Source organism: Ooceraea biroi, chromosome 4, assembly GCF_003672135.1.
Source record: "Ooceraea biroi isolate clonal line C1 chromosome 4, Obir_v5.4, whole genome shotgun sequence".
NCBI lineage: Eukaryota > Metazoa > Arthropoda > Insecta > Hymenoptera > Formicidae > Ooceraea > Ooceraea biroi.
Window position 1 is genome coordinate 16,242,810 of NC_039509.1, and position 12,943 is coordinate 16,255,752.

Below are 12,943 nucleotides of genomic sequence, written 5' to 3' on the forward strand. Positions count from 1 at the left end.
AAATTAAATTGGTTTTGCATTTCTTGCAATATGATGCTGCAGAGCTGAAAGCATATTTTTGAATTGAGTAACGCACCATTGAAATGCACGGCAGGCATTTCGATGAGATATTTAAACGGCAAACTCGGTCGAATCAAATCTTTTACTCCGATGCATCCATCTTTTTTAATAATCGACGCGAGTTCCAGATCATTGCAGATAGATTCTTGTTATATTGTGCATTGCTTCTGTTCATGTTTAACTTCATGTTTAACTTCCGGTAGGAAGAAGAGATATGAATTGAATTCAACAATTCATCATTCGCGCTTCCGTGCTGAGCAAGCGAACTCTTAAACGCTACCTTATCAAAAACTTGGATGTCCATTTTTCTCAGAAAATGCACACAAATTTGTTAGGAGCTGATGCAAGTTACGTTGAATGTTCAATGCCAAAAACCGAGACTCAATCAAGGATATACTGGTTCGGATCGATTTGAGCTGATCGAGGGACGATCCCGAGCAAATCGATCCAAGGCTGATTCGCTGACTGAAATCGTAGAAAGAATCGTGTCAGACGAGCGAAGCGAGAAAGCGATTCACGAAGCAGAGAGATTGAGATCATCATTTTACTGAAACATTTTCAAGCAAAAGTATCGTGAAAATATCCAGATGAAAATTTCGCTTCCCACTTTAATATAATAAATAAATGTTTGTGTGTGAAAGTGATATAAAGCGAAACGTGCCCTTTGTTGGTTTTATTAATTAAACATTTATATCGCGTTTTTTTTTATTTCTACGAGTCATTTGAGAAAATAGCATTTTTCGTGTTTGTGATGATAAAGGAACTTTCTACCATCATTCGCGATTCGTGCCGCGTTTCGTCCCGTTACTTCTCCAAGTCGTAAATAATCCCGACCTTTGCCGGCGGATTTAAACTTCTCACCACGTTCCTCGTAATCGTTGCCATTCGCAGAAAATATTCGCGGATTAGCATACACTTACTCAAGCCGCCACAGGAAACTCTTCGTTTAACTTGACGGGCTTGAATTATATTAAAGGTATTAAATACCAAATAGTTGACGGCCACTATTGAGTCACCAGTCTCAAATATATCGCTCGCTCTTTATTTCGTCACGAAACCCTCCCACGATGAAAATTCGACATTCAATCTCTCGATGTCAGCAGGCGGATTCCACGCGCGCCAGTGCGATGTCGATCCTTCCTTCCACGATTGCGCGTCGACACCGGAAATTCCACGGATCCCAATGTCGTCATCCGACCCCGCCGATTTACCTCGACCCCGATACGATAGGTCGTAATCTCGGTAGAGGCGATCCGTAACCGCGCGACTGACGAATAATCAGATGATGAAAGGAAGCTGATTATAAAACGGCATCCCCGAAAAATACGATACGCATCGGTCCGCAGCCCCGTCGTGTAACCCGTCGTAAATCGCCGACAAGTCTCACGTGTCTGCAGGCGATCTCGGGGTGTCTACCTGTAATTGAAAAAAACACGGGGGGCTCGCTTTGTGGGAAGAGGGAGCACTAAAACGGGTGAACGGAAGTACCGAGGCGAGGCAGACGAATTAGGATCGGGAGGAAGCCCATGCTCCCGGGGCCCTTTTTTTCCCATACGAAATTCTTATACTCGTAACATCGCCGGTACACTGACTCGATCGTGTCGACGGAAGAAAGGAGAGGAGAGCGATGAAACAAGAGCGAGACGGAGGGAGAGAGAGGGTAAAGAATAGAAAGGATACGCAACGGGGGTGAAGGGGACGGAGGGAGAGAGAAGGTACCGCTCTCGCGGAGATGCGGGAGAAGGGAAAGAACGAGTGGCAGGACGAGGGGAGGCGGAGGAGGAGGCAGTTACGTGATCCACGCTCGAGAAGGCACGGATGCTTCCTTTTGATCGTTCCATTTTGCTACACAATGTTGTTGGTCTCACCTGTCGCTATTTATTTTTTAATATCCGCGAAACGTGCCAGAGAAATATTCTCCCGGTATTTTGATTGGTACTCTTCGTCTCTTCAGCTATGAACAATCGACCTCTTCAACATCAGAGTACGATCCTGCAATGATTGAAGGAAACGGAAACGCAAAACGCGATTGTTATTAGTTTATTGTGACAATGAGGAAGATATGGCGAGCTGTAGCAGGTTTGATCCTCGTACGGGCTGCTAGTTGGCCTGAAACGTGAAAACGGATCCGTACGTGCGTGATGGCTCGCGGAAAAAGCGGTCACGGGCGACGGCGATCCGCCGGGAAAAAGTAAGTGAGCATTGTCGTGACAGAATCCAACCGATAAACAATAACGGAATCAACGTGCCGATCAACGGTCCATCCGAAACGCCGAGCCCAGTGCAGTCGAGTGGCAAGAATCCTTCGAGACCCTCTTCCGCCGTGCTTTTTTCCTCGATTAATTGATAGCCAATCAATGGTACGATTTGAGCGTGGCCGATTGATTAACGAACTGCTACCGCTGCTTTCGCTGCTATTCTGTATCGTCAGCTAATGAAGTATAATCCGTCGTAAGAGGGTCAGCAGATAGTGAAGAAGCAGATAGTACTTTCACGTGCTTGTTTTAAATGCAAAGTATCGGGTTGTAACAAAAATCCGTAGCGTTGTTTAAGTTTTTTTAATGAAAAAAGTTAGTAGAACAAACGGCGCATTGTAGTTGCATAAATATTTATGCATATAATAATTTTGTCTTGGAATTTCACTAAAATAATATTATGAACTTTTGTTACAACCTAATAGCCTACAAGAATGGCTAGGAAATAAAGTAAATCTAATTCTTGCTAAACGTGACAAACCATCTATCAATAATACGGAATTTAAAGCTTACAACGTGTAAGAGTTCTTGAAAGATCTTGCGTGGAACGAACAAATTATCATCTAATAAGAATACGATGTGTAATTAAAATTATTATGGGAACGAAAGAACGAGTACCAGAAAAATCTGGAAATGGAAAAGACAGTTTGTGATGATTGTAGCCAAAGGAGGGCCACCTACGCGAGTCCCGTCGGCGTGGACCCTAATAAAAGGCCTTCCGTGACCCTACCGCATTTCAGTACAAAGAATTTCAGCATACTGGCTTAAATGAACTCGGACCAAGTCGAACTGGAGCTGCAAGATTGTAGACTCTCTTCAGCAGCCGAGAAGCTATTCTTGGAAGTTAGTGTCATTGAATGAAAGGTCTCCAATTTATTTGGTTTGGTTCTTCTGTCTCCGCGCCGCATTATTTTCTTGCGTGCTCTAGTCACATTGTAGTTGAGAGCTTTTGTTTTCAAAATTGTTTGTTTGACATTTTGTAAAGGTTACGAAAGTTACGATATTTCCTCGCTTCGTTTAGGGAATAACGTGCAATTTGAATCGAATACTGCACGTACGACAAACGATCATTGTTCCGCAAAGAAACAACGATCTCAGAATTGCGTGAAGAAAGAACTGTCGAATACACATACGCGCCAGGACGTACTGTTACCTCAATTATCCTTTCCGTCGCTTTTCGAAGACACAATAAATAACCTGCCTTTCAGAAGCGAAAAAAGACGTAATTGAAAGTCGCTTCCTTTCAGCGCCCACTTTTGAGGCGGTCCTGTGAAAACGTTTAGCGTACAAAATTACGAGCAAACACCGGAAACTCGTTCATGAAATCGCGCACTGGCGCTTAACAACAGGATAATATTTTCGCACGGGCATAACGTGTTCGTTCATTCATCTTAACAATTTCATGCAAAATTTAGATCATTTCGCGACTAATGGAATAAATTTTAACAATATCCATGCTAATAACAAACGTATATTTAAACGTACATTTAAACAAACGTGCAAATTGTCTCCGATACGTCTAACAGACCTATCAGCCACAGTTTCTCTTATTGATTGATTTAATGGCTCAATTTTCATTTACGCTCTTGTAGAGAAATCCCTCATTGACCGCGATCACGTCTTTCGTGCCGTCTTGACGAGCAATTACTACAATACTTGGATCGAAAGCACGATCTCGGCATTTCCGACGCATCGTCAGGCTTCGCCATTCATGCTTCTGTCTTCATTCATCCTGGAAATTACGCGCGGACGTGCGAGGTGGAGCAGAACGCGCGTGAGAGGTAATCTTGGCCAGGAGATCATATCAAGAAAGGTACAAACGCCAAAGATTATCGGACGTTGGCAGAAGCGGGAGATGCAGGCACAAGAAGCAACGGGGTAGGAGAGGAAGAGGCAAATTCGTCGATCGGCCTTTTTCTTCGGGCACCTAAACTCCCGGGCCCCATTGTCCGTTGTGCCGAGGCAAATTACGGCACGATGCGTGCGTGCGAAACACAGGGGCCCGAGTTTTGCGGCCGGCGACGTTACGCTAAACAGATTTCCTCCTCTTACAAATTCGGGGCCCGCGGATTGAATGGCGCGCCCAAACAGGAGCGGCGAGATAAAGGAACTCACGGGGGATGAATGGCGATGTGAATGAGAGCGGATTGCGAAGAGTGGAGGAGGAGGAGGAGGCAAAGGTGGTGCAGGAGGTGGAAAAGAAGGGTGGAGAGGCGCGAGAACGCAACAAACCGAACGAACGAAATTACCGGCGATGGATGGTCATTGAAGTCGAGCAGCGCGCGGAGCAGCGGTATTGTCGATCTTGGTTTCGCAGATTGAACCTCCGGGTTACTGACTCACGCAGGATATCAGAGATCGCCGGGCGATCGAGTTACTTCGAAATGGGAAGAAGGAACCATCGATTCCTTCTCTTTTACGTTGTCCTTTTTTACGCAGCCGATTCAATCTAATTGATAAATTGGATGCAATATGTATAATAATGGAATAGATATTGAGCCTTGACATATACCGCAGTTGCGTTCCACCGAGGTTTAGATCACAGGATTATACTATTGGGTTGGCCAAAAAGTAATTGCGTTTTTTTCCAATAGATGGACATACATGCTTGAAATGTAACTAACTTCATTCTAAACCGCAAATTCATTATGTAGGTTAACAACTCACAGTTCAAGCTTGTTTTAGAAAAAGAAAGTACACGATTTCGTTAACAATTGTTTCTTTGCCGTCGATTTCAAAATGGAAAATCAAAAAGAACATTTTCGTCATATTTTGTTTTATTACTTCCGAAAAGGGAAAAACGCTGTGCAAGCTCATAAAAAGTTATCTGATGTATATGGCGAAGATGCTTTAAAACTGCGGCAGTGTCAAAATTCGTTTACTAAATTTCGATCTGGAGATTTTAATGTGAAAGATGCACCACGCTCAGGAAGGCCAATCGAAATTGATGATGACAAAATAAAGGCACTGATCGATTCCAATCGGCGTTTAACGACACGAGAGATTGCCGAGAATCTTAACATATCGAAATCGAGTGTTGAAAACCATTTAAAACGACTTGGATACATTAGTAAGCTCGATATTTGGGTACCACATGAGCTCAAAGAAATTCATCTCACTAAGCGTATTGACATCTGTCATTCTCTTTTGAAACGTGAGGAAAATAATCCATTTTTGAAACGTATGATAACAGGCGACGAAAAATGGATCGTCTACAACAACGTCAAACGAAAAAGATCGTGGAGCAAGCGTGATGAACCTGCTCAAAGCACTTTAAAAGCAGATATTCACCAAAGAAAGATTATGCTGTCAGTCTGGTGGGACTTTAAAGGTATTGTGTATTTTGAGCTGCTTGCAAGGAATCAAACCATTAATTTAGACGTATACTGTCGTCAACTGGATAAATTAAACGATGCCATCAAACAGAAACGTCGAGAATTGGTGAATCGCAAAGGTGTTGTGTTTCACCATGATAACGCTAGACCACGTACAAGTTTGGTCACTCGTGAAAAATTGTTGCAGCTTGGATGGGATGTGTTACCACATCCACCATATTTGCCAGACCTGGCACCATCAGATTACCATTTGTTTCGTTCTTTGCAAAACGCCTTGAATGGTAAAACCTTTACTGCTGATGAGGATATGAAATCGTTGTTGGAATTGTTTTTTGCTGAAAAAGATAAGAACTTTTTTGAGCGCGGAATCATGAAGTTGCCTGAAAAATGGCAAAAGATAATCAAACAAAATGGACAATATATTGTTTAATAAAGTTTTTGTTTCCCATGAAAAATTCGCCTTTTATTTATATAAAAAAAAACGCAATTACTTTTTGGCCAACCCAATAGAAATGTCACGAAGCTCGATTTTTTATTCAATATCATCCGCAAACTGAGCGTCACATATCTATTCTATATCACGAGCTTCGATCTTAAAATATGTATTTTCTCAGTGGGACGTAGGAGATCAAAGTGGACGGACGGACAAGCTCCTCGTCGTCCCCGAGGAGAAACATTATCCTCGAGACAGGATACTTGCTGCAAGAAGAAGTCGTGATGGTAAGCGATACGCGCGAGTTTCCTGGGCGCGCGCGTATGCGTAAGACTTCTCTCGCGTACGTTCAGTACGTTATCCCGGTTTATGAGCCGGCATATCGACCGATATATCGATCGCCCGACATAGCCGGAGCTCGGCCCGATCGAGTATGTACCAAGACGATGCAGCAATATCGCCTTACATTACACGACCGAGCGAGCATCTATCTCGGTGGGAACCGAAGCCCCACGGGCTTCTTGAGTTCTTCTCAACGGCTGTGATCTCGGCTCGGCCGGAATCCTGAATCCCGCGCACGCCACGCCGATCGGCGATCGGCGAAGGACGAGGTCGACGAGGTGGAACCGACGTTCGAGCTCGTGACATCGCGCGATCTCCGATCTTCTGCGATTGTTTCGAGGAAAAGTTCCGTCCAGCGCAGGAAAACGCCTGCGTCCAAGCTGGACGAGGAAAAAAGACCACGATGCGTTCTCACGGTAAAAATCTATTTATATTTCTGAGCGAGCGTGGCAACTCTCGAAATTCGTTATTATGCAACTGTCGGCGCATCCTGCGGTTAAGAGTGCAATAATACCAGTTCAGTTCCGACTGATTAATCAGAATTCAGTTCCTTGTCTTCCTGGGAGGGGACCCGATTTATGCGACATCGCTGGAAAGAAGGCCACTGTGCAATTTTGGTGTAACTAGCGAGCATCAAGGCCAACGGCGGCAGTCACGATCGCTCAGGTCGATTCTCTTTCTCGACGCAGAAAACAGAAATCCCTGTACGATCTTTAAGTAGCGAGAAGATGAGGTCGATCGAACCGCCGGATAGCGGTAGCACCGCGGGGCGAGGAGGCGGAGGGAGAGTGGGGGCGATGGCTAGATGGGAGGGAAACCGAGAAACGACGAAATGACGGCGGTCGATGGACGGTTCGTTAAGTAGATGGCTGGTCGGAGGACTAAGCACCAAAACCACCTCACTGTGGTTTCACACCCGTTGAGAGAAAGAGAGAGAGAGAGAGAGAGAGAGAGAGGGGCGAGAGAGATAAGAGAAAATGAGAGAGAAAGAGAGGGTGGTAGTAAACAGCTCGAAGTTCCTTTGGTCAGGACTCGTGCGTTCTTTCGGTCGACGAAGACGAGCTCTGCGATCCTTGACGAAAAAGAGGGTGATGATGATGAAGAAGAAGAAGAAGAAGGAAGAAGAAGAAATCGTCTCCTGAGAATCGGTCAGCGGCGCGAGCATTGGCGTGACGGCGATGGTCAGCTGCGCGATGAATGTCGAACCGACGACGACAACAGCGACGGCAAAAATAAGGGAACGTGATGCCGATCGTTAGATTATTAACCGAGTAACGATCGAGAGACCGCTTCCGGTTTGTTTGCTTCTGTTCTTGTCACTGGGTATCGCGCTCTTTGCTGTTATAGATTATCACACGATTATCGCGAACGAATGAAAGAAAGAGAGAATCGTTGCGCGTAGAAAAGTGCAAAAAATATTAATAACGTAGCCAAATAATACACTTACGGCTTTTATGAGATAAGGAGTAATTTGCGAACGTTTAAACGTAATACCGCGATATGTGAAATCTTTTTATCGCAGCAATCGATGCATTTGTCGAAGCCGCAGAGTCCAATATCCGACTAATAGTTGGCAAATGCGATTACCATATTTCCTGAATCCGAATTCGGAACACCGTTTCATCGGGCTGAACCATTATCCATCGTACTGTTATAACGGCGACCTGTATAGAGCAAGATACATAACGAAGGCGTTTATAAAAGAATAATTTAGAGAAGCATACGATTAAATGCATTGTATTTCAAATGGCACTAATTGGGACTCATTGCCGAAATTTGAAACTGTCCCGCAGAAATTCGAAACGTATGGCCACCGCGCTAATAAAGCAAGAAGAAGAACAAAACAAAGAAGGCGATCCTTCCTCCTGAATGGAATCGAACGTCACTTTCCTTTTCTCGCGCGCTCGCTCATAGAGCGAGAAATCCCCGGCCGGGAGAAACGGACTATTATCCAACAGATGGTCCTGTGCCGACACTGATCCGGGTAGAGTGGTGTGTTTGTGCCTTTTTGTTACCGTTGTTCCGGTAATTGCGGCAAATACACGGCCATTTTCGGTAATCACCCCCGAACGCCTCCTGCGCCCCTGCCTGGTCATCCTGGCACGGCGGTCCCCTTTGAGAATTCCGAAACGACCTCGACCTTCCGATCGGTAGGCGTAACGACAGTTTTGTACGAGGACTGATCGGTCCCGACCTCGACCTCGACCTCGTGATAGGTCGAGCGCGGCCAATTTCAACGATGCCCAAAACTGTATCGGTTGTGCTCGCGTATCAATGAATTCGAGCTCGACTTGCAGGCTCGTGCGTTCAAGTCTCTTCAAATTGAAGAAAGTACTATCTGAAATTAAAAAAAAACTATGCGAAGATACTAGTTCGTAACGTAGGTAACATGACTTACAGTAACGATTTTGAATAACGATAATAAATGGAGGTATTCCCCATTGTCTGCATGCAAAAGAGGTAAATTCCGATGAGTTTCGTGTTAATTTTCCCTGAAGCTGCGAAACGCTTAGCAGCAACAAGGTATAATTATCATTGGGGAACACATGTTGCACGTTAATGGAGATTCCATCAGTAGTCACGCAGAACAACCTGTTTCGAAGTCTCATTCAAATGACGATCGTTGCAGAAGGACACATAAGATGAGCTGGCTTTTTCTCAGGAAGACCTAAAGTCAAAATTACCAAGGAATGTTTAGTAATTTGCTAATTTCCTTTCTGCAATTCGGCAACTCGAGAGCTTCATTATTTTAATTCTATGTATATGTCTCTGTGACAGATCAGCGAATTTCCCAATATGGAGTGAACGTACCGTTTAGAGTTTGAGAAACGAGGTTTATCGTCAGTCGATTTCTCGACGAGAATTATTAATATCTTCACGGACTTTCCACCGACTGTTTTTGCTTGAGAAACGCGCATATATCACACGTGCGTGCTAATCTTTCCTAATATGCATGTAAAAGATCGCTGATTAAACAAGTTTCTGTAGACGGATGAGAAGTAATCCTTAAGAATAAATAAAATATAGACAGAGAGACAAAGAGAGAGACGTGAATAGAATAACTTGAATAGGTAACTTGAAAAGAAATATATTTGCAAAATAATTTGCGGCGTTTTACAATTTTCCAATCTCTCTCTTTGTGAGAACAAAATATAACTGTAAACGTATGCGCATACCTCCCGATTAAATCATATGCTTCATGCACGCTTCATACATATGTAGGACAATGACATCGAAAAATTTCTCGGAATCGCGTGTGATTCATCGTATTATCGTATTTATATCCCTTTCTCAGTCTCTCTTTCTCTGCGTTACGAATGATTCCACACGTAATCCAGAAATGAGACGCATAATGCTCTAAGAATCCCGTCACTCGTGACGTAGCATGCCAATATAATATAAGCGTAGGAAGCAATATTACTAACACTTCCTACAAACAAAGCTGACCGATGATGCGAGGAATCGTGAGTTTTCTTCGGTCTCTCTTTCTTTTTCTCTCTCCCTTGCGGAAGTCTTGCGGGTCTCGTCGGAAAGCGAAGAAGTGTGATATGAAATTGCGATTATGGGGCACTCGGCACCATAAAAAGGTCTGAAACGCACGAATATTGTCGCAGATCATGCGACGAAGAAATCATTTGTGTGAGAAGATCCGGGAGAAAGACGCGATTCGAAAGTCCCGAGCTGTGCACGTTTCTACTTTTACTGACAAACTTGCGCAATATTATCGCTTCATTTAATGACTGTGATCTCGTTGCACATGATGTGCGTCCCGTGAGATGCACGCGCGACGTACATATATGTACGTTCACTTCCAACCAAGTGTTTAAACTTCCGTCATGCCCGCTTCGACTCGTGACTCATGTTAATTAATCTGCCGTGTTACTCACTCGAAACTCCGTTACCGACTCACACGATTTGTTGCGCATTTTAAAAAGCATCTTTTATGGTGCAAGACCGTAACGCGATTCAATCCTTGGAATCCTCTGAGAGACTCCTTATATAAATTGTTATAATATAATTTGCATATCCCAAGTATACACAATACGCAATATTCATTTCGACTCATGATACTGAGAGTGTGACCTGTATGTGATATTCGATAAAGCTTGAGGAATGTCAATGCTGTCTGCTAACATCTCACGAAAAATTATCAACAGGAATACCAAGGACAGCTTCGAAACGACCTGCATTAAAAATAAAGAAAATATGTGAATAAATTTTGTCAAATTTTTCCACGAATTTCTACAGCTTTTATGTGACGTATCTGATCAGCAAAAAATTCATATCTAACGATAGATGAAGTTTTATAGAGGAATTATATTATCTGTTACAGATACGGGTATCGGTCCGACAGAGTGGACTTATCCATCCACAGCACCGTCTTATCCGGCTCCTCCAGTCAGCAGCAGCGGTTCCTATTCTCCTTTACCCGGTGGTGCGTTCTCGTACCCAGGGGAATCGCTGTCGCATCATCCAACGACGGAGCCGGTACCGCTGCCAACCGGTAAGAGTAATTAATATATGAGGCAATTCAACTCGAAAGAGTCGGATTAATTTATGCCGCTGATCCAGCTACGTGATTCGTCGACGCACTACTAATTAAGAAACACCTACGACGACGTAATAGCGTTCTGACGCATCGTTCCGAGAAAAAGTTTCGTAACGCGCTACGTCGTGTCGTAACTATATCTATTTTAAAAATTGTATTGCAGCTCATTTTGTCCTCAGATACAAGAAAACTCACCGTATAAAATTGCCCTGTAATTATTCATGAAGGATAAATTCAAATATATTCAATTCAAATTCGCAACGTTCCGCAGACTGCTAGTAAAATCAATTGCAATTTCTTGACGAAAGACTATTGTTACGTGCACTTAGCTTCTAAAGATGTCCTTCCCCTCGCTGTGCGAGTCCGATTTTGGTATTCATCAATTTTGGTGTTCACCATTGTTCTCAGTGTCAGAAAATCAGTACTCCTAAAACCCAGGTATCTTCTGTTTACAGTGCTCTCCTCGGAAAATCAGCAGGACACTTACAATTGTGTGTCCATGTACTCAGGACATGGTACATCACCAACCACATCCTTGCCCTTGGTTCCAACCAGGCCTAGCGAATCTGACATTTTTGCCGGGGGTGGTACGGGCAGCGCCGGTAGTCCAGGTTACCATTACAGTTCCTGGACACCTGGCCCGGCGACGCCGGTCCCAGTGGCTTCCCACAACTACAATCCCAATTATCAAGGGTACTACAACAATCCGAGTCAGAACTACATCAGTCCGCCACCGATGGTCCTGTATCCTCAGCTTTACAGCACGGTCAACCAAAACCAGATCCACCTGCATCTGCACGGCGACCTGAGCGACGAGCAAGTCACCATAGCCGGGGGCAATCTCACTATCAGCAGCATCCGAGAGATCGGCGTACTCGGGGAGGAGAGCGAGCAGAGGAATGACGTGTGGAGACCGTACTGAAAAGAAGAGGTATCCGATGTTTGAATATCGTCGGCGACGTAAATTACAGTGCGCGAACTTCCGACTGTGGCAATGTAATCTCTAATTAGTGCAATGGACGAGATATAGAAGTCAAGAAATAAATGGGATGTGCGCCGGATACTTTTCGAAAGACACAGTGCGTGAGATCATTGTTACTGTATCATTGATTAACAGCGATTCTCTCGATCAAACGTGCGAATTATCGCGAGAAACCGGTTGGTGAACGACGTCCGAGGTTTCGTAATAGTGCGGAAGTGAAAATTATCACTCGTTTCGAACGTGACAGAGTAAAGACGAACGTTGTTAAAATAACTCGTGAACTCACTGAACGCATAGCAGCAGTGGAAACAATAACGAAAACGAGGAACTAATCAGTGACGATTCTTTAAGTGTGCGCAAGATCGAAAAGTATCTTCCTCGTACAGAACATTTCTGCGTTGCAAGTCGCATCGCGAGGATGCTGTTTGATTCTCGAACGGGGAACTTAGTCAAACGCTGTAATGTTGTAAATATACAGATATTTTCAGAAATGAAATAAAGTATTGTCTGATAGGTTCTTAAATCTCTTCTGACATCTCGCGAAAAATTGTCAACAGGAATACCAAAGACAGCTGAATACCTTCGAAACGGCACTTGCATTAAATATTATACATTAAAAATGAAGAAAATACCATGTGAATACAATTTGTTCATTTCTTTCGCGAATTTGTGATTAATTTTAGAAAAAATACGACGAACGGATCATTCATTGTGGCAGTCACTTCAAGAAAAATCTTTGTTCGTGCAATGGGGACGGACCGTAGCAACGCCGTTGTCTCTCTCGTCGCGGGGGAAACGGATAACCCTTTTTACGAGCGCAGCGAGCTCTATTTAATATTTAAAGCACGCTGAAATGACGAACGGATGGATAGTTGCGGTCTGGCCGGTCGCGACATCGCCAGTTCGTCGTTCCCGCGTCCCTTTATTAGCGAGCCACCCTGTTCTGCTTCGCGCGCCAACAAAATCTTCAAACCTCTTTCACTTAAA

At 44.0% G+C, this 12,943-nt stretch overlaps 1 protein-coding gene across 1 annotated transcript in view; it reads left to right on the forward strand.

The window, feature by feature from the left end:
• Positions 1-12,480, forward strand: part of LOC105284945 (protein lozenge) — a 29,518-nt gene extending 17,038 nt beyond the window's left edge. Inside the window, exons 5-6 of the mRNA XM_011348833.3 lie at positions 10,759-10,929; positions 11,430-12,480. Coding sequence (XP_011347135.1) covers positions 10,759-10,929; positions 11,430-11,896 — 638 coding nt within the window. The 3' untranslated portion in view covers positions 11,897-12,480. The remainder of the gene's footprint in view (positions 1-10,758; positions 10,930-11,429) is intronic.
• The last annotated feature ends 463 nt before the right edge of the window (positions 12,481-12,943 follow it).